This window comes from Sinocyclocheilus grahami, unplaced genomic scaffold (genome assembly GCF_001515645.1).
Source record: "Sinocyclocheilus grahami isolate Dianchi unplaced genomic scaffold, SAMN03320097.WGS_v1.1 scaffold315.1, whole genome shotgun sequence".
NCBI lineage: Eukaryota > Metazoa > Chordata > Actinopteri > Cypriniformes > Cyprinidae > Sinocyclocheilus > Sinocyclocheilus grahami.
The window spans coordinates 717,496-739,425 of NW_015505494.1; the positions used below are offsets into that span (position 1 = coordinate 717,496).

The window sequence follows — 21,930 nt, forward strand, 5'->3', positions numbered from 1 at the left end:
AAATAGAGAATTTTTTAACCAATAATAACCTGCAAAAATACTTTGTACGATGTCTAAATGAAATCGTAAAGAGTTCAAACAAATCGTAAAAAGAATTTTGTAAGAGTACGAGTAGTTGGTTACAAAAGTATCCAGGTAAAGTACAAAATCCCCGCAAAAATACCTAAGAACAGGAATAAAGACCGTGTATTAATCGAGACTGTTATTATCAGAGTTATAGTGCGCGTTCCTGATCCAGTGAAGGGTCGCTCCCAAAACGTGCTCGTCCCCGTGAGTCACGTGATGACGTCTCACTCCGAGCTTCTCAAAGATTTCCCAGCGAGCGACTGGCGGACAGTAAAGATGGCGACGGAGCTTACAGTGTGTACGAGTTCCCGGACAAGATGACGACGAGAAGATTAGTAACTTTCGAGCCGCGGCGTTGACAGTGCTCCCTTTAAAGTCCTTGCGACGGAGGCTCGCGAACTGGCTGACTTTGGCGGTAGTTAAACAAACCTAACGGACACGACACCGGCGCGCGGACATATCGTTGCTTTTGCCATGGAGGATATCAACTCAAACATAAACGCGGACTTGGAGGTGCGGAAGCTTCAAGACTTGGTGAAGAAACTCGAGCAACAGAACGAGCAGCTCCGGAGCCGATCCAGTCTGCTCTCCTCCTCCTCTTCTTCCGGTGGACTGTCGGGGAACACCAGACCCGTGAGCGCCGGCTATGATTGTCCGGGAGCGGCGGCGGCAGCGGCGGCGGCAGCGGGGCTCGCCGGGTTCACTGGGGTGGGGTTCGGCGGATCGAGGGGGTTCGGTGGGGTTTTGGAGATCTCCCGGCTGAGTCCCAGACGGTCATATCACGGCAGCAGTTACGGAGGGGGGTATGACAGTGACAACGCTTCTTGTGCCGCCGCGAACACGAGTCTCGCGTCTTATTACGATTCGCTGGATTTTATCGAAGACGGAGAAACTTCAGTGCTGGACGAGGTGGACATTCTCGATTTGGAGGACATGGATTGCCTGAACGAAGAGGAAGACAGCTGGTGAGTAACCTGCCGGGAGGCGAAGGTGTTAACCCCGATCAGAGGAATAACCTCTCGATCACACACACACACACACACACACACACACACACACACCCTTCATGTGTTTGACAGGTTCGCGCAGACGCCACAGAGAATAACGCGTATTTGGAGGAATGCGCTTGATGCATCGTTGCACCCATGTCTCTTTGGCTAAGGGCTGGGGTTAGTTTATTCAATGCATTGACTGCAATACGACTGACATCTGTTTAAAATGAATAGCGCCTTACGTCTGAGTATTTAAGAGCAACAGTTTGCTGACTGCATGTGTTCCGCACCACGGCCTTGCAGTTGCTTCTGATGTGTGGGTCCTTCTCATCTGCCCTTCAGTTTATTTCAGTACCTTCATAAATGTGCTGAATGACAGCCATGGTGTCATGATTCAATGATGTCGTTAGAATCACACACAAATGATGTATTTGCATACGTATGTCCTTTTGATAAGGCCTCAGATATGATCTAGCAGATTAGTTACAACAGATGTACATACTTCTCTGCATGATCTGCATTGAGTATGGCTCTTTTGTTTCACATAAGATGGTGCATTCAGGTTTTTTAGGCAAAAAACAAGAAATGAACAGAATGCTGACAAATATCATTCCAAAGATGTGCAGTCATATGAGAAGCTGAAAAAAGCTAATGGGTTTCTGTTTAAAGTCCAGAACCACTATTGGGAAGAATAAGAGCCAGCTAAATGTACACTCATGGCAGAATGAGCATGCTGTCACCTGTTGTTATGCCTCCATTCTGAGTGTAAAAATAATGAGCAACTTCCACTTAATGTTTAAATGCAGACTGTAAAAAAAAAACTCTGGTCACTTACATTATCTTTCAAAAGTTTGGGGTCTGTAAAATTTTTAAAATAAAAACTGCCCTTCAAAAAAAAAAACCTATGCCCACTAAGGGTGCATTTAAATGAAAAATAACTGTTTTCTATTTGAAAATATTTTAAAATGTATTCAAGTGATGGCAAAGCTGAATTTTCAGCAGCTATAACTCCAGTCTTCAGTGTCACATGATCCTTCAAAAATCAGTCTAATATATTGATTTGCTGCTTAAGTATTTATCAATGTTGGAAAAAAAGTTGTGCTGCTTAATATTTTTGTAAAAACTGTGATAAATATTTTGATGAATAGAAAGAAAGTTTGAAAGAACAGCATTTATTTGAAAGCTTTTGTAACACTAAGGCTTTGCTCTCACTTTTGATCAATTTTGCTCAAAAAAGTGCTTGTGAAGATGAACATCTTCTGGTTGTCCCATGTCCTCAAGTCCTAGACAGCTTCATCTTATCAGAACAACACTGCTGTATGCTGCGTCAAAGACGCGTGACAGCAGATGGCGCTGAACAGCAGAAATTCAGCCGTTACCCTGGTAACCCCATAAACAAAGAGCTACTTTCTGTTTCTGAAATGTATTTAAATTATTTAAATAGCCATTCAGATTTGTGTAAATAACAACAACCACTTGTATTGTTCTCTTATTATTTTCATCAACAGTATGGTTTAGTAATTAAAATCATTTAATTATTGTCCGTGCAGAGGCTATTCCGTTTTATTGATCTATGGCGCATTCATTTTGATTCTTTACACGTGTAATGATGTCCAGTGACTTGTTTGCATTATTTATGCATTATTTTATTTATTTGTAAGACTTTTTTATGACTAAATTTGGTAATGGGAGAGTAAAAATATTTTTAAAACGTACACCGTTCAAACTAGGCTGCTTATGTTGAAGTGTTTGGGATGTGGCTTTTAATGATGAGACCTTTTTTGTAATCAGGCTCTCAAAAAGTATATAACAATTTGGATATAGATTTATCGGCCAACATATCGGTTATCGGCTTTCAAAAATAAAGAGTAATCGGTTATCGGTATCGGCCAAAATTTTCACATCGGTGCATCCCTATTGATTTCAATTACTTAAGCTAAATGACAGTATCACCATCTATTAATAAATGTTCTCTACTGCAGCTGTCATATTATGAAAGGATCTGTTCTCATATGGCATGTATTTAGCCTGTAGTAAACAAGCTTCTGATCAGCTGGCCTGAACAGTTCTGCACCAGGCTTTCATGTGACCCTATTAATTCAGGTCTCGGTGACTAAGCAAAGCTGGCTGCGGTGCACAATATTACAGAGTACAGTATACACCTTACCTGAAGGATTACAGAAACTTGTAATGGGTCATTTGCCTGTAGGCCAGCTTTTATTTAAAGGGAAAGCATGCTTTTGCTGAATAAGCCTCTGTTAATCACGGATTTTGAAAACTTCACCACTCAGCATGTTTCTTGATTAAACGCTTGTGTGCCATATACTGTATGTGATGAGAGCTAGGGATGTTCATTTTAACCGGTTAACTGATGGTAAGAATTTTGACCGATTAATACAATCAGTTAAACGGTTTAAAAAGTAATTTAATTATTAATTTTTTCAGTAATTTATCAAAATATTTAAAACGGTTTGCTGCATGGTTAAAATACGCTACGCGTATATAAAGAATGTGTTTTTTAGGGGGAAAAACATAAGTCACATTTTATTATTTCATTCAGAAATAGGCCTAATGCCGACGCGAAGTGTTTACAAACATTATAATAAACACTGTAAACATAGCTAGGCTATTTTAGTTCCCCTCACTCCACAACAAATCCTTTCAATTAACAGTATTTAGAAAAGAACAAGAATTTAAAATATAAGAAGCTATAGCAATATAAATGACAAGCCAAAACAAATTCATTTAGGCTAAAACTAAACTGAAACCAACGTTGGGTCTCTCATTCCACACAAAATCAAATGTTTCCGTATTCGCGATGTATTTGAATGGCAAATTATTATTTATGTACTTCACTCGCGTTCCAATATCCACGTGAAACAAAATGTTTTGTATAACATCATGGCGGTACAGTGATAACACTTAACCTTAACGGCTTAACAGATTTTACTACCTATTTTTTTACTTGTTCCAATATCCACGTGAAACAAAATGTTTTGTATAACATCATGGTGGTAAAGTGATAACACTTAACCTTAACGGCTTAACAGATTTTACTACCTATTTTTTTACTTCATAAAACAAATCTTTGTGCTTTTGTAAAATAAGCCTAAAGAAAAATAGGATGCCGCTTTCTGCAGTCTGTTTACTTTTGCGCAGCACAAAAATGAACCGAAACTATAGGCTACTTGTTTTTCTTTCATTTTCTTATTTTATAATTTAAGTAAAAATATGTTTCTCGTATAGGCCTATTTATTTGTTTTATATATATATATATATATATATATATATATATATATATACACACACACAGTATATAGCTTAGCTTTATTATGTTTTTCTCCGCTGGCAGAAGCGCTGCAGGTGCATGATGTGATATGACCATGTGAATCCTCATGTTCTGTTGTTTGCTGCTTTTTGCGCATGTAAAATTAATCCCCGGGGAAACAAATGTTAGTAGATTTAACGAGTCACAGACACTTATCCTTTCTAATTTAATTCAATTCTAATTTAAAATAATCTTGTCGGTTAACGAGCGTCGGTTGTCGGTTAGGAAAAATAACCGAAATGAACATCCCTAATGAGAGCATGTTATTTCTTGTGACTGACCTCTGGTTTTATTTCTGCAGGTTGTACGAAGCAAAATTGAACAGCCCTCTGCAGAAAGCCTTGAGTCCAATTGTGTGGTGCAGACAGGCTCTGGATAACCCCAGTCCTGATATGGAGTCTGCCAAACGCTCTCTCTTACACAGACTCGACCTTACCATGTCAGGTACCACACACTCTTCACACTCTCCACACACTCGTTTCAAATCCATAAGACCTTCGTTCATCTTCGGAACACAAATTAAGATATTTTTGATGGAATCTGAGAGCTGTCTGACCCTGCATAGACAGCAATACAACTGAAATGTTCCTGAGTCCAGAAACGTAGCAAGGAGATTGTTTTTTTTTTGTTTTTTTTCGCACAAAAAGTATTCTCGTAGCTTTGTAAAATTACGGTTGAACTCCTGATGTCACATGGATTATTTTACAGATCTCCTTGCTACGTCTCTGGACTTGGGCACATTTCAGTTGTATTGCTGTCTATGCAGGGTCAAAAATATTATTAATTTGTGTTCCGCAGATGAACAAAGGTCTTACGGGTTTGAAACGACATGAGGGTGAGTAATTAATGACAGAATTTTTATTTTTGGGTGAACTATCCCTTTAATATCTTCCACTGTTGTATTATAAGTCTTTATTCTGAACATTCTCGCAGGCCCCATTACAAAAAAAAAAGAGATGCATTACATTTTTACCATGTAGCATGAATGTTATATATGTAAAAATGTAGATTTTTCATTAAATGCTTTCTGCCCTCTACCCATTCACTGAGCTCCATTTCTGGCTCTGATTCTCTTCCATCCCCACTTCCTTGCTGAGATCAGTCTGTCACCATGTGTGTATGTGTTTTCAACATGTGGCCTGGCAGTTCACTTGGACAAATCCTTGTTTTTGGAGAGTATCTGTACATTCGGCTGTGTCTGTGTACCATCCATCTTTCTGCTAATTATAGGTAGCAAATAGTTATGACAGGTTTGACTTTGTAGTCAGGAAGGCTATTGCTGTTTTTAGTCAGGTATGCCCATGTGACATGTCTTAAATTGAGCAGCTCTCTATAGAAGGGAACTGACTGTCCATGCTCATACTAGACACGTGACTGATACTTTTACAACACCCACTGACATACTGTTACATCACACATTTATGTACTCTTATAATTTTTTTATATCGCTTCATTGAGGAGGGAGACAAAGACCAAATAATCTTAAAAGTCATTTTGAGTGATACTCTCAAAGATCATTCCTGGCTCATCTCATACCAGAGTCACCTTAAGTGACATGGGAATCATTCCAGAGAACTCCCAGTTCGTAGATCAAGAGTTTTCCATTAAAAGATCCAATCTGCAGTGGCTGCATTTGATTAACGTTTGGAACCGGGCCAGGTGTGAATCACTCTTGTCGTTGTGTGAGACAGACGGGTGTATGATGTAATTGTTGTAAGTGAACTCACTATAGTGTCATCACAGAGCAAACAGCACAATTCCCAAATAAGATGAAGGGGGAAAATCTGATTATATTAATTTTAGTAATACTCTATGGTTCAATTTTTTTTAGCAAAAGGCACATTAAATTGATCAAAAGTGACAGTAAAGACATTTATAATGTTAAAAATGATTTCTATTTAAAATAAATGCTGTTCTTTTGAACTTTATATTCATCAAAGAATCCTGAGAAAATCCTGAAAAATGTATTTTGGTTTCTACAAAAATATGAAGCTGCTTAAAATAGAAAAATCTTATTTTAAATTGTAAGGATATTTCACAAAATTACTGTGTTTTACCATATTTTTGATCAAATAAATGCAGCCTTGCTGAGCATAAGAGACTTCTTTCAGAGGCTTTTTTGGCAAATATTGATATACATAATTGTTATTAATGAATCAGATTCAGTATATTATGTAGTTATTTAAGAAAAAATAATCAATTTACAGCCCTAGACTGATTTATTTAGTTTATAAACAACTTGCTGAATAAACGTGAGATGATTTTCACTGTGTGTTAGTCATTTATCAAAACATTCCCAATAAAAGAAAGCTCATTCACCAACCCACTGTGTAAAGCTCATTGTCAGTGGGTATACAGCCCATGCCGAGCGTGTAGGGTGTGTATTGCGGTTTCCAGGTTACCTGAGGCATCGCTAATTCCCTAGAGCCATTACCAAGAGAGTGAAGAGAGCCAGTGCAGATGTATGTGATGCATGTCAAATCTCTATCCTGTTGGACATGGACACACCTGTCAGCTTCTTTGTCTCTCTCTTATTGCTTGTTCTTTTCTTTTATGCCTCTCTTGTGCCCTCTTCAGAACCAGTTGCCCCCGTGAAGCGCATCTGTGTCTATGTGAGAAAGTAAAATAGAGACGGACATGTTTGCACACATTTAATGAATTCCACCCAGAAGGTTGAAGAGTCTGACTCAGCAATAGCTATGCAAGCTTTGTGAAAAGGCAGTACGTTTTTAAACGGCATGGGCATTCTGCAGTAAACTTGTCTGCTGTTTGGTGAGTCTGTTTGTCTAGCCATGGTAACTCATTCCAGGGCTTTACACTTCCCTCAGAAATGCAGACAGTTCCATAAAGTTGTAGTCATAACCAGGGTTATGTAACTCACAGGACATGAGGTCAAAAGGAGAGGCTGAGATTTAAAAGAAAGACTGTGTGAGCTTTGCCTAGCATTTGGGCTTAATCACATGCTGACAAAACAAGACAATGTTTGCTTTTTTTATTCTTATTTGAAGAAACGCCATTTGCCAATATTAAATCTGTTTAATAATTTGGACAATGGAACATATGCTTGTGTAAAAATATATATTTTCCGCAAGTGAGCAGTGAAAGGATATTTTTAACCTTGCAGTTCTATAACAAATTGACATGTCTGCTGGTTTGTGTAGTTTTTCCCTTAGCACTAAATATTAGAAAATGGAAGAAAAAAAAAGTGCCAGAATGTGTTGCCAGTTTAGTAGGGTTAACTAATTCGGGACCAAATTGGTAGTTTTTAGTAATTGAGTAACTTATTTTTTTTTACATAAACTAAAGAATAAATAATTGTTTGATCATTTTGTATATATAGTTTGGTAACACGGTTCAGCTTAGCAAATACAGTTTGAACAAAAGCAGTCAACTCTACCAGTTGTGTAGCACTGAGAAAATGAAATGAAATTATTAACATGATTCTAATCATGCATGTCATTCTTATGAAAATATATATATTTTTTGTAATAGGAAAAATCATATGCATAATAGTGTTGTGTGCAGAGTTACAGTTTTGGTCATTAAAATTACTTAATTTATGCTATAATTAGATAAAAATAACTGAATATCAAATTATCAAAATGATTTTATTGTATGATTTTAATTGTTCGAAACTAACTAATAATAATTTGTCTAGTATATCTAAGAGAACCACAAAACTTTTCATTCATTATTTGTACATCTAAATTTGTGCCTTTTTGATAAATGAATCGATAAATGTACACTAGAGTGTATCATATTAATAGAAAGTGCTATTCATACTCTTGAACATTGTGGTTATGTGGTGATTCAGCAAGTTCAGTAAAGTCTTTACAGCCTCCTTATGACTTGGTAGAGCTGAGATTCACTTTCCCCTGAGTGAACAACATTAATTTCTCTGGGTGTGTGCGTGTCTTTTTCTTTTGCCGCGACCTCAACTTGCCCGTTATCCAATCCACTATTGCAATCCAGTTTGGAGTACACTCTGCTTCCCTGTTGATATCTTTCTTTTTGTTCTCTTCTTTTCCCTTTTTTTCTATGCCTATTCCCATTTCCTCTGCAGATCTGACAGTTCTTACTTATCCATTACACTTTCAACATCTTTGCATTCATTCTGCCTTTTTCTCTTCCTTCTTCATCCTTGTCTCTTTCATGTCGTCTTTGGCTCTTTGTGCTGCTGTTGATGTCATGAGCTCTTCCTTCTCACTGCATCTGGGTTTGTCCTTAAACAGTCCATGTTGCTGTGATGATCTTTCATTAATACAGGACTCTCCTCCTCCTCTCCTTCGCCGCTGGCCCCTAAAACAACTTTCATACAAGCTCACGGACGACCTCATTTCCACGTGGACTGTCCATTGAGCTGAACAAAATGTGCTTGACAGACAGTCGTTAGGCAAGGCAAGGAAAGTTTATTTCATACACAATGGTAATTCAAAGTGCTTTACATAAAAGGGAAGTAAAATAATCATAAAATAATCACAACAATAAAACAAGGAATTTAAAAACTTTTAAAAATTGATTTAAAATGAATTTAAAACAGTTAAAGATAGAAAATGATTATATATAAAATACAGTGCAATCAGTTCGGACATAGCACAGTGCTGCTCATTCAATAAATGCACAGCTAAACAAATGAGTTTTGAGTCTGGATTTAAATGTGGCTAATGTTTTAGCACATCTGATCTCTTCAGGAAGCTGGTTCTAGCTGCGGGTGGCATAATAGCTAAAAGAGGACTCCCCTTGTTTTTTGTGAACCCTTGGTATTTCTAACTGACTCGATCCTAATGATCTGAGTGGTCTGTTAGGTTTATATTCAGTGAGCATATCTGCAATGTATTTAGGTCCTAGGCCATTGAGTGATTTATAAACGAGTAAAAGTACTTTAAAATCAATCCTAAATATAACTGGAAGCCAGTGTAAGGACCTGAGGACTGGTGTGATATGCTCAGATTTTCTGGTTCTAGTCAGAATTCTGGCAGCAGCGTTCTGGATGAGCTGCAGCTGTCTAATGGTCTTCTTGGGAAGGCCGGTGAGGAGACCATTACAATAGTCCACCCTGCTGGTGATAAAGGCATGAACAAGTTTCTCCAAGTCTTAACTGGAAACAAAACATGTAATTCTTGCAATGTTTTTGAGATGATAGTATGCTGATTAGTAACTGCTTTGACATGACTACTGAAACTAAGGCCTGTCTCCAGAATCACACCAAGATTCCTGACTTGATTTTTAGTTGTTAGACCCCTAGAGTCAAAGTATGCATTCACCTTGAGAACTTCATCTTTGTTTCCAAATGCAATGACTTCGGTTTTTTCTTTGTTTAACTGAAGAAAGTTCTGGCACATCCAACTGTTAATTTCATCAATGCGTTGGCAGAGGGAGTCAATGGGGCTGTAGTCATTTGGCGATAAGGCTAGGTAAATCTGGGTATAGACAATTTGATTCTTTCTCATTATTTGACTTAGTGGGAGCATATACAGGCTAAACAAGAGTGGTGCAAGAATTGAGCCTTGTGGGACTCTGCGTGTCATGGACGTCCACTTAGACTTATGCTCTCCTATACTCACATAATAACCTCTCCCGTCTAAGTATGACCTGAACCATTTGATTACCATCCCAGAAAGCCCAACCCAGTTTTCTAGTTTCTCTAGAAGTATATTATGATCTACAGTGTCAAACGCAGCACTGAGATCTAGTAGTACCAGCACTGATATTTTGCCAGAATCAGAATTTAAGCAAATATAATTTATTATCTTATTGAGCGCTGTCTCTGTGCTGTGATGCGGTCGGAAACCAGATCGAAAATTGTCCAGGTATCCATTTGAGTTTAAGTAGCTGTTCAGCTGATTTAAAAACTACCTTTTCAATAATCTTGCCTATAAAAGGAAGATTTGATATTGGTCTATAGTTGCTCAAGTTGTTAGACATTTAAGGCCATGTATCTTATCCTGTAATGGGCCGTGCTGTCTATTTAGTCCATGCAGAGATAAAAAGCACAGTTAGCAAAGCATCTTTTCAGTGTCAGAATTATCTGTGGGGTTTAACTGGGGTCTTTTTGCAGTATATGTAGTCACCAGAGTTAGAGGAGAAATGAGGACAGATTAGCTGTCCTCATTTCACCTTCTCGTCTTTCTTGGATTTTTCTGTCTTGGAGACACACAAATTCAGTATTAGTGGACTCAGTGTGGTGTGCTTCTGGTGGAAAGAGCGTGGATGAGCCAAACCATCTGATGAACTGGAATGTAATGGCCATTGGCACGCTTTGGCCACATATATGGAGTATGTATAATAACATGCTGAAAGATGGAAAAGACTTTGGGTATTTCTGTTCTGGCTTAGATGTAGTTTTTCTTTCATGTCTATGGTACCATCAGTTTCAGGTTTCAGAAAAACTTTGATCTCTTTACATGACAGTCTCTTCCATCCATTAGAGCCAGTTGCACAGAGCTTTCAAAATGGTCATGAAGTGGCCGTTATTATCTGCTTATTCACAAAAGTAAAATGAATGAATAAGGAATGTACGAATATATCAACACCAAAGCAAATGAGTTTGAAATTTAAAGGAAAGCACAGCAGGCTTCTTTAAACACTATTATGTATATCATTTTATTAAAATTTTTTTTTTAACAATATTAAATATATATCAATATTATGGCATTTGCACAAATTATTTTAATTTTTTTTAAAGCCTAAAAAGACATGATCTGGCTAGAGCAGCTATTGTTACATACAAAGTACATACAGAGTGTTTACTGCAAAATCAACACTTGTTAAAAAAATTATAAATGGACACATTTTATATCAACAGCAAAGATGTCATGAAAATATCGGCAATATTCGATGTATCGCCCAACCCTAGCTTTGAAAAAAATATATCAAATACGGTTGGGTGGTCACATACAGCCTATCTCCAAAAGTTTACTATGCCTAATTTGAATCTGAAAATTCTGTATATGCATGTAATTGGTACTCCTTGCAGCTCCTGTTCTACTCTCCATAGGAAATGAATGACTTCAGGTCTGTTGTTTGTTGGAGATGTCTCAGCATTCTGGGTAATTCTGGGTAGTCTTTATGTGGACCAGACTTAGAGCCTATAGTCAAAAGTCTGACTTGCGAGACTAGGTTGTTTCAGGCTGAGTTTTAGGACACATCTATTTTTGTCTGTTCGAAGACACTGAAAAACACTCACATGACACACTTTGAATCAGTTTTAGATAATGGATTTTAGACACTTTTGTGTGCATATGTTGTAATATATTATCAATCCTCCAGCTCATATATCTGGTTGTATCTGATATGTTTTGTTGACTCTTGATGGTAAATGTCCTTGTTTGTAATGCCCTTACAGTCTGGTGTTATTGGCTTACAGCAGTCTCAGCATCACTGATCCAGGCTCTTTGTGTCAATCCTCATTTCTTTTAGTCACTGCTGAATGAGGGCAGTCCTAGCTCTTGGCTTTGTTTTTAACACATACACACAAAAACACAGAACAGTCAGAGGTCATCCACACCAGCCCATATCCAAGACCAGTCATTCTCAGCATTCATCAGTGCACACTCATTCCTGTGTCTCTGTGGATGTTTTTATGTCCCAGCACTCAAGCGTTGTGCATGTATGCGTTTAAGCGTGGCTGATGGTGTGATGTTAATGCCGTTCACTGCTTGATCTGTAAGAAAGCGAGTGGGGAGAGAGTGTTGTTGTTGTTGTTGTTTTCTCTGAATAAAGCACACGCTGAGTGATGGCAGGAGTAGAGAGAGAGAGAAAGTCATTAGACAGGAGACACAGAGAGAGAGAGAGAAGATGGATCCATGGAAAGAGGGCAGGAAAGAGTAGGAGGTCTGGGGAAATGTGCCTTAATGACCTCTTGAGTGTCCAGCTGCACAGACACACACACACACACACACACACAAGGCCAAGCAATATTTACAATATATTCAAGATGGTTGTGTTGCTGATTATAAAACTAAGCAACATCATGAATATAGCTGATTTTTAATGTGTTTTATTTTCACATTAGGTTTCCTTAAGACTAGTTTCTCAAAATATGATTTAATAGGGTCTCTGATTTTAAAGATTAAAAAATTCAGCAGTTCAATTTAATCATCAAACCTTTGGTTCAAAACTCTGATTTGATGATTTGACACTCAAAAATGTTTATAGAAGTCTCTGTGTTGCATTTCTTCATATATTAAAATAAGATACATTTTATGCAATAAAATTATATATATTACAATATTATTTATTAATTTATTGTTTAAACTTGGAATAAACAGAGTTTAGGGATTTTTTTTTATCCTAAAGAAGTATTTGACATTGTGATAAGGAAAATTTCTACACTATTTCTAGGTCACTAATCAAATAAAATAGAATTTATTACAATAAAAAATGTATATTACAGTAACATTTAATTATTTGTTTGTTTGTATGTTTGTTTTTTCTAGGTCACACAGCAAAATACATAAAGGTCTAAAAGTATTTTAATTAGTTAATTGTTATATAATTTAATGTATTTAATATTATTGTCTTTTATTTAAAGGGGTCCTATTATGCTTTTTCACTTTTTTAATTTTAGTCAGTGTGTAGTGTGTATGTTTGGGCATAAAAAAGATCTAGAAAGTTACAAATCTCAAAGGAGATATTTAGTTTTTTAAAAATCCATTTTCAAGAACTACAGCAAACGGCTCGTTTGGACTACAGCGTTTGTTTTCCGGGCTTTGTGATATCACAAAGCGGCTCATTAGAATTTCATTACAAATAATTCCCGCCTACAGAAATTCGAATGGTTGGGGGGTGGGGAGGGGCGAGGTTGTGGTTAGAACGCTTGGTTGAGTGAGCGCATCAGACGAGACGACGAAGAAGAAGAATTGCCACAGAGTTAGTGCAACAGAGAACCCCCGCTCTGCACATGAAGTGAAGTAAACTTCAACTGATTTCCCCTGCTCAGGGAGTAGGGAGCAATGGACACTGTGTAAGGAGCATGTCAATCGGAACACAGTTCATGCATGGAGCTCACGTCTAATGAGATGATCTGAATCAGGTGTGTTAACAAAGAGAGAAGTGCAAAACATGCAGAGCGGGGGTACACGAGGACTGGAATTGAGAACCGCTGTTTTTTTTTCACCTCCATGCCCAAACATCTTTGTTTGGGCTTCCGAAAGCGGAAGATGTCAGGAAACAGTGGTTGCAATTTACTTTTTAACTCTGTTCCTGAGCATTATAACCCCAATTTGCTATTGTGTGCTGTGCATTTTACTGAGGACTGCTTCCACAACACGAGTGAGTAGTGCCGGATTCCCAAAAGCTTTTGTTGAGAGACAGAGCAAGGGGCGTGGCAGTACTGAAACACCGTCTAAGCTGTTCGCCAATCACAACGCACAGGGACAGCTAACCAATCACAACACATTTTGTTTTTCGGAAGACGGACCTTCATCAAAGCCGGAACTAATCGAGCCGTTTGTGCCAGGATGGGGAGAAAGTTGTTGTAATAATGTAAATTATGTGAAAAATAATGTGTTTTTCGAACCACCAAGCATAAGAGCATGTTCAAGTACACCCCCAAAACAAAATCAAGACTTTGTAAAAGAGCATAATAGGACCCCTTTAATAATTTTCCATCCCAAACATACACACACACACACACACACACACACACACACACAGGATCAAGTGATGAGCGATCATGTGAGAGTATATCCACAGCGAGAGCAGCTGAAGTGGCTTCTACTTTATGCTCTGCTCTTCAGAGACACAGTAAAGTCTCTTTCTTGGCCGATATTCAACTAATGATCTTCAGATTCTCTAGCCGTCGGTGTTGCCAAAAGCTTTAACAGCAGTACATTCTCCCTGCTGAAGCTGAACTGAGAGTTTAGCCTTGTGACTGAATCACAGACAACTACATATTCATGGTGCTGCATTGCTCTACAATGCCTACATTGAGTCTGTGTGTGTGAGAGAGAGAATTGACTGGATGCTAATGGCATTGTCATCCACTAAATGACTGAGTAAGGCTCTTGTGGGTGTGTATATGCGTCTTTGTACTCTTAGACTGTGAATAGGCTGCATTGTATGCAATCAACAGCACTCCACCAGGACTTAGAATGTCGCTCTTTTATTAGACTTGGCCATGCTGTATGCTTAAATTGACTCTCTGAGATGCCTAATAGACTGTAAACCATATTGTGTAGGCTATGTCTCCATAAACATGCATGCATTAAAATGGCATCTGTGTAAGTGCACTTGAGGGGGGTTGGGATATGACCTTCTGTTGGTTTTGTGTTTTTAAGTATGACATATAAGAAGCCTATTTATTTCGGCTAATGATAACAGCTGGTGCTGTCTGAAATTTGTTCCTCCTAAATGAATGGCATTTGTTTAAACTACCAACATAAGAAAGAGACCATAATATGCTTTCACTTCACGTTCAACAAGAAGTTCTTTAGTGCCCTCATTATGTTCGTTTTCTTTTGCAGCAAACAAGCGGAGGAGTCTATATAACAGTTCCTACAGTCCTCAAGTGGCCTACGGAAGCCCATACAGCACAAACACGGCAAACAGTCCTTACACCAGTGGCTTCAACTCCCCATCCTCCAGTCCATCTAGAGTGCCTGTCGTGAAGCAGCTCGTTCTGCCTTGCAGCGCAGGTAAAGGCCTCTTTACTCCAAATGTGGAGTAAGAAATAGTTGAGGAATTTATTACATGCTACAAAGAAACATAATGTCACAAGTGTGAGGCTGCTGTTTATTAATTTGCAGTTGGGGAAAGTTATTTTTATAGGTAACATGTTACTAATCACGAAAGTAACCACGTTACATCATAAAGTGGTATGGAAAGTTGCATACTGGTTACTTGTGTGTATAAAAACTGCACTTTTCTCACTGTTGTTTGGTTGAAAGCTCTTAAAAAATGGAGAATGATGGATTATTTTCTGTTAATGTAACCTCTGATTAATATATGCTGTCCAGTATGCAATAAGTAGTAGGCTAGTATTTGATTCCTAGCATAATCAATATGACTTTAAAGCAGAAAACACCCGTTTAGTGTTTATTTTGTAGATCTTCCTATGAATAACTATTTAGAAACAGTGTTGTTTTTATTTTCGTGTATATTAATGTATTTCATTTATCTTGTGTGTGTGTAGGTCACCAGCGTGGATCGGCTGACAGAAACGCACAGGCAGTGAGCCCACAGTCATCAGTAGACAGCGAGTTAAGCACATCAGAGATGGATGAAGACTCTGTCGGTTCATCGACCACATATAAACTCAATGACGTCACAGACGTGCAGATACTCGCCCGCATGCAGGAGGAGAGTGAGTGATGTCTTTTCTCTAACAAGTGTTGCACCTCGTCTTTTAGTCTGTTCTATCTTTCTAAGAAACGTTTACATTTGGTTATCATGCTGCTGAAATGGATGATCGATCGTCTTAAACGTGAATAAAAATGCCTAAATGGATCACTCGAGATTTAAACTCAAATGTATCTCCGTTTCCCTCTTTTAGGCTTAAGGCAAGAATACGCTGCAACAGCGTCACGTCGTAGCTCTGGTTCATCATGTCAGTCGTTGCGACGAGGAACTCTGAGTGACCAGGAGCTGGATGCACAGAGCCTGGAGGATGATGAGGAGGCGGTCCACCATTCCTACCACACACCCGCCAACCGCTTCAGCCCCTCCCCTCGGCACTCGCCCCGCGTCTCCCCCAGGAACTCACCCCGATCCCGCTCACCCACCCGCTCTTTAGAGTACAGCCGCGGATCTCCCCAACCAATCATCAGCCGCCTCCAGCAGCCCCGCCACTCTCTGCAAGGCCACGATACGCAGACCAATGCCATTAAGAATGAAGGTAGATCTTCCAATCACATTTCACTTGGGCTACTTCTCTTAAAAACAATGTCAGTTTAAACGTGGATTTCTTCATCCTTTGTTTTTGTGCGCAGAAAAGCTGAGACGGAGTCTACCTAACCTCACACGATCCAGCTCTGGACCGACTGCAGAGCCAGTCAAAAACAGCAGGAGCTGTGAGTCAAACCTGCAAGTGCCAAACGGAGGGTCACCCAGACACCAGAGTCAGTCTGCCAGTGAGTGTCCAGACACATCAGTGAGCATGCATGCACACATACATCAAATCATCCAATGAACACGTGCAGAGCTTTTAACTGCCTGTAAACGGCACAAACACACATACAGTAGAAAACAAACACAATCTCTGACTCAAACTCACCACACAAAAAGACTTAATTGCATTCCTTGACATGACATTCATCATGAATGTTGTTCTGTTCGTAAATCTTGGTGTATGCTAACATTTGACATTTTATGATTCTGCACTGCTTGGTTATGGATTATGTGCTTCTGACACACGTTCATGCTGTGCTCTTAACTGCACTGCCGGTGTCTTGGCTTGCTGGATGAGGCTCTTTGATCTTCTCACATTTTCTCTTAGACCGCATTTTATTGGCATCTTGGCATTTCTTCTAAAAGCCTGACTGACTTTCAAACAAAGCCCTTGTAAATTTATTATTCAGGGGTGATTTTTAATGTTTTAGGGAACTCTTCAGATGATGGATCTTGAAGGTGTGTTTAATGTGGCAAGGAACACTGAAGTTTGTCATTTTATTTGTAGGATAATACATTTCAGATTATAGTAATCATATTCCATTACACCCATGTGATCAATCACATTTAATAGCATTACTGAAGAAAAGAAAAACTCAAAGGTGTAATTTTGGCATGGATGTGCATACAGTAGGAAGCATCTCCAATTCTTGAGCAGGAGTTTTGATTTGTCATAGTAGGCTATATAACATTTTATACATTATATGTACATTTTTTTTTTTTATGTTGAGTGTTCATTACCACAAAGGTTGTCATAAGTCTGTTTTTCAGAACTCTTTTCAATGTTGCCAACACTGAGGAATAAAATCTGATTTCCAAGCGAATGACTCTTATGAGTCAGTTCTTTTTAGTAAATCAACACCATAGAGCATGACCAGTGTAGTACAAATAACTCTTTTAAACCCACACATACTGCAGTTTACTGTTAAGGTGCAGTCGCATGAAATTTCATCAGTTTTGCAGAAAAAAGAGTCTGTTGTCTATTGTCTATGATGTATGGAAACCACAGAAGTCACTTTTAAAACGAGCTGCTTTCTGTTGGGCACTACAGTGAATTTGCGTGACCAACTTGAACCCAATGCAAAATCGCTATGTGGAATCCTATTGAGAACTCAGTTTTAACTGAAAATTCACTGAACAACAATAAATATGACCCTAACTTTATGTTGGACTTCAGGTGCCTGAGAATTGAATCTTTGTAGTTACTGATTGGTTTTTTGTATTAATAGGTATTGTTTATATATACATACGATTATTGGACCTCAAAATTGCATTTTTTTCTAAATAATTATTTGTTAAAACGGATTATGTTCATGTTTTTGGTGTGTAAACTAATTAATATTCATGAACTGAACCATTTACCATTTCATGACATCACAACCAGCACAAAAGTGAAAAGGTCCAGCTGACCTAACCGTGACGCCCATAAAATAAAATAAAAACATTTGATGACCGCGTACTGAATCATTTTATCCATGTGAGGTCAACGAAGGCCAGATCTATGGAGACAGATCAGCCTCAAAAATAACACATTTGCAAAACATATGCTTAGACATTATGAACGATTAATTATGCTTATATTTATTGTGTTATAACAGAGATTTGTGAGATATTATAACTATGAACTGAGATGTCTTTTAGAGACTATAAATGCAGTGCTCTTTGCTGGCATTCTGTCATACTGTAACAACGCGCAGTTGTTCTATAGAACGTGGAGCTACGCTAGGCTACTAAATTGTTGCTAAGCTAATTGCTAACAGGATGCTAGTATGTACACGTCTAGACTTTTAATTTGGTTATTGGAAAGCGCGAACACTCGCGTCCAATACGATGCACGACCCTGAGTGTCATTGTGAGCAGAAGCTCAGACAGAACAAACCAGCAGGAGGCAGATCCGTTATCTTTCTCCTTTTATTCTAAACACAAAATAAGAATAAACACATGTTTGTGCTGTGCATTTATGAATTTTGTTTTGCAAATGTGTTATTTTTGAGGCTGATCTGTCTCCATACAGATCTCTTTCTGTCAATGAACAGTTTATCTGATCAAGTCTCTCAAAAAGGAGTGGAGTCGCTCTGTAATCTTTGTATCTAAATATTTTTAAGTATTTCAGTGAGTCAGTGACCATCAATAAACAGCCATCTCTTAAACAGCACAAAGACATGAGCTTGCTTAAGTGATTTTACATACTTGAATGTAGTGAGTATTTCAGGCTTCTCCCCCTCATTTGGTAATATGGACAGTCTAGTTTAATTTTTGTCCTTCATGCCCAGCATGTTCTGCCTCTTCCCTTCTCTCTCCGCCTTTGTTTCTTCCTCACACCCTTTGTTTTTGGCTGAGGTGCTGGTTGTCTGGATGTAGTTGGATTCACTCTTGGCTTAGTGCTGCCTCCTGCCTGTTCTTCACCCTGGGTTTCATTTTTCTCTTGGCTGTGGCCCCCTCTGGTGGCTGGTTGGAAGTAGTCTTCTGTCTCACCCATGCATGGAATGGCTCTGCCTTGAATTAAACCTGACCCTAGCTGGCTGTTTTTGCCTTGGCATCACCTAAACGTTTTGGTTAAAGCTGATTTTGGATCAGTTCTGGTTGGAGGTTAAGTGCCTGCAGGTGGACGTGGACTGCTGAGCTCAGATTAGCCTGAATCAAAACATAATGTCTACTTGTCTCTCATCTCAGCATCACACCAAAGGCTGTCCGCACCTGCTCGCTCCTCCCCAAAACCAAAAGAGAGACTCCAGAGCTCTACGTCTCTACGAGGTAATGCACTGAGCAGGTCACCCAGACTCAGTCATGATACCAGATAGTCCTGGAAATATTTTATGGACCCATTATTAGAGTATTGTTTGGTTGGTGTGGAAGCTGTTTTCTGATGAGAAATCACACTCAGGTCTTTTTGAAAACCGGGGTCTGGGTTATGATTCAAAATTGAGCTAGAGTAATTTAATTTTTTGTACAAAAAGAATATATTATTGCATACCAACCTGGTAGGTTTGGGAAAGGTTATGTGAATGGGATTTTTAGTTCTGAAAAGCAGGTACGCCTAAATTGCAGAATTGCTATTATTATTACCACTATTAAGAATGTATAATTTTCCCATGAATAATAAAATAATAATTTTATTGTGTAGTCATTTAGCTATTGAGGCAAACTAATTAAAATAGGTCTGTTGGTTATTGGTCACTAATATTTATTGACCTTAAAAAGGCAACGTCTGTCGATCTTCAACTGTAAATGTCATCTCACATCGTTGAATTGTGTGCTGTATATTGATTTGGAGTGGCTTTTAAGAATAGTTTGTTCACCTGTGGTTGTAAATGCTGCTGTTTCTTTGCAGTGTTATATGGTGAGTGATGCTGTAGGTTGCTGTGGGTCTGCCCCCTTTTGGTACAATTGTTTCATGTCTTCTTGTACTACTACTTTTGTTATTAAATGGAACTGCTTAAACGTTGTCACCCAACCAAATGTTTCAGTAGTCTGTAAAGCCATCTGTCTAATTCTAATTATTTATTTAATGCACTTTGGTTGCATTAAATTGTTGGTCAGTCACACTTGCACTTAGAAAAGAGAAATGGTGCAAGTCCTGAGCAATTCGACAGCTTTTGGAGCGGAAACAAACCCAACCCTCTCTTTTCCATCTTTTACCCAGTTCCTCTCTCGTGTTGCTTTGGAGAGGAAACAGATTTCAGTGAGTATATACACTGATGATAATGCAGTGATATTTTATGTTGTGCAAGTGTGCGTGAATGGTAGATTGTGTTTGTACTGTGATTGTGTTTTGCAACAAGGGGGACATTTGTATAACTAGTATTTCTGAAAATGTTTGAGAACACTAGTTGATCAAGGCTGTTTAAATCCATCCATCCATTCTTATTGTGCCTTATTTTCTATCAGCTTTGTGTTAAATGCCATTAATGCTAGTGTTGTGCTCTGTGAATGTGGAAAACGGTCCTCTGCGTGTTACATAGGAGCCTGTTTATTTAATCGTGGTTATGTTTAATGTGTAGCTTTATGAATTAGTTATCTAACTGCATTCTTTTGGTTTTTAGGGTTGCATCCATCTTTTTTCATTATTGTTTGTCATTTGTCATAGAAGATAAACTACTGAATAGAAGCTCTGTCTTTTATTCAGTCTGTAATGTTTTATCTTTTATGAAATATCCAGTATTTCATTTCCTTTACATTTCATCGGTTGCCTTTATTCTTTTCTCTAATTCTATCTTCCACACTTAACGTTCTTTTTTTTCCCAGTGCCCTCTTCCAGTAAGTTGCGGACTCCCGCTGCCCCGTCTCCCTTGGCTCTCCGTCAGCCCATGAAGGTCATGTCTAATCATGGTTCAGGCACAGCCACACCCACGCGCTCCATGGCCCCGCCCCGCAGCGGCCTGCCCCGCCCCACTGCCAATGCTGGAGGAGGTTTACCAGTGCCTCGCAGCAAACTGGTCCAGCCTGTGCGCAGGTACTCAGGTTTTCACAACTCGCTATAAACATATTGTAACCTGGTGAAGTACATACTGAGTTTATTATTTGCTGCACAGGTCTCTGCCAGCTCCAAGGACATACAGTGGTATCAGAGACGAGAGCTGGAGAGAGGGCTGCTACTGAGCGCGCCCAGAACCAGCAGCACAAGCGGGCTTTCAGTTCAACCTGGCACTTTATAGAGATACATCTTTAACCCCCACAAATAAAGAGACCCATTCTTCCAAACAAATGATTCTCTCCTCTTTCAGTTGATGTGGCAGAGCTCTCATCCCAGCAGGATAGATGGGGAAGGCAGACTGGACGCCGCAGAATGCCAAAGAACAACAATAACATAAAAAAAAAACAGACTGGGATTCGCCCTCACCTTCCAAACAGCACCAGTACTACAAATGGCACCAAATCCACAATCCTGCTTGCAAATCCCCCCAAAACCCACTATAGAAGAACATTGAATAACTTGTTTCCTCTGTAACAACATTAGTGGGGATCCCTTGTGAGCACATACAAATTGACCTTAACTAAGTGGGAAAGGTTTGTATGGCGACAAAGTGTCCACATGGCAATTGCATTCTGTCAGAATGTCTTTCATATCTATGTGACCTCTTATTTATTTGAAATCATTATTTAAATATTTCTTTCAAAGAGTATTCATACAGTATTTGGTCTTTATAAATATATATGTATGTTTACTAATCTTTATTTTTGGGCTTTTTATTTCTGAATGTCATTGTTAAACCTCAACTGCAAAGCTATGTTTCCAAAGCATTTTATATGTCTGAATAATGGATGCATTTCAGAGTCTTTGAACAAATGTGTTTAGTTTGAGCCCTCAGATACGCAGCAGGATTGATGCTTTTGCTTATTTCGAAAGGAAACACGAATCAATGAGACACGAATCAGTGAAAAGTTCAAGTCAAATTTCTTGAATCGTGTTTGTATGTCCTAACTGGAAATTGGGAA

At 38.6% G+C, this 21,930-nt stretch overlaps 1 protein-coding gene across 4 annotated transcripts; it reads left to right on the forward strand.

Moving 5' to 3' along the window:
* Nucleotides 1–246: 246 nt before the first annotated feature.
* On the forward strand, nt 247–21,294 carry LOC107601944 (SLAIN motif-containing protein 2-like). 4 transcript variants are annotated; one of them, XM_016294309.1, is made up of 10 exons: nt 247–1,031; nt 4,688–4,830; nt 14,853–15,023; nt 15,521–15,691; nt 15,881–16,222; nt 16,317–16,457; nt 19,168–19,248; nt 20,138–20,176; nt 20,740–20,947; nt 21,027–21,294. In XM_016294309.1, exons 1-10 carry the CDS (start codon nt 541–543, stop codon nt 21,091–21,093), a joined length of 1,854 nt encoding a protein of 617 aa, XP_016149795.1. In that variant the 5' UTR covers nt 247–540; the 3' UTR covers nt 21,094–21,294. The 4 variants fall into 4 exon arrangements, with proteins under 4 accessions (XP_016149795.1, XP_016149797.1, XP_016149796.1 ...); XM_016294311.1 differs by lacking the exon at nt 19,168–19,248; XM_016294310.1 differs by lacking the exon at nt 20,138–20,176 and having other exon boundaries at nt 248–1,031.
* The last annotated feature ends 636 nt before the right edge of the window (nt 21,295–21,930 follow it).

Bases quoted from the DNA above. Each gene is read 5' to 3' on its own strand.
- LOC107601944 (XM_016294309.1), top strand. From the start codon at position 541: ATGGAGGATATCAACTCAAACATAAACGCGGACTTGGAGGTGCGGAAG. The intron at 16,458-19,167 runs GTGAGTGTCCAG...CTCTCATCTCAG, and splicing joins ACACCAGAGTCAGTCTGCCA to CATCACACCAAAGGCTGTCC. The intron at 19,249-20,137 runs GTAATGCACTGA...TCTTTTACCCAG, and splicing joins GAGCTCTACGTCTCTACGAG to TTCCTCTCTCGTGTTGCTTT.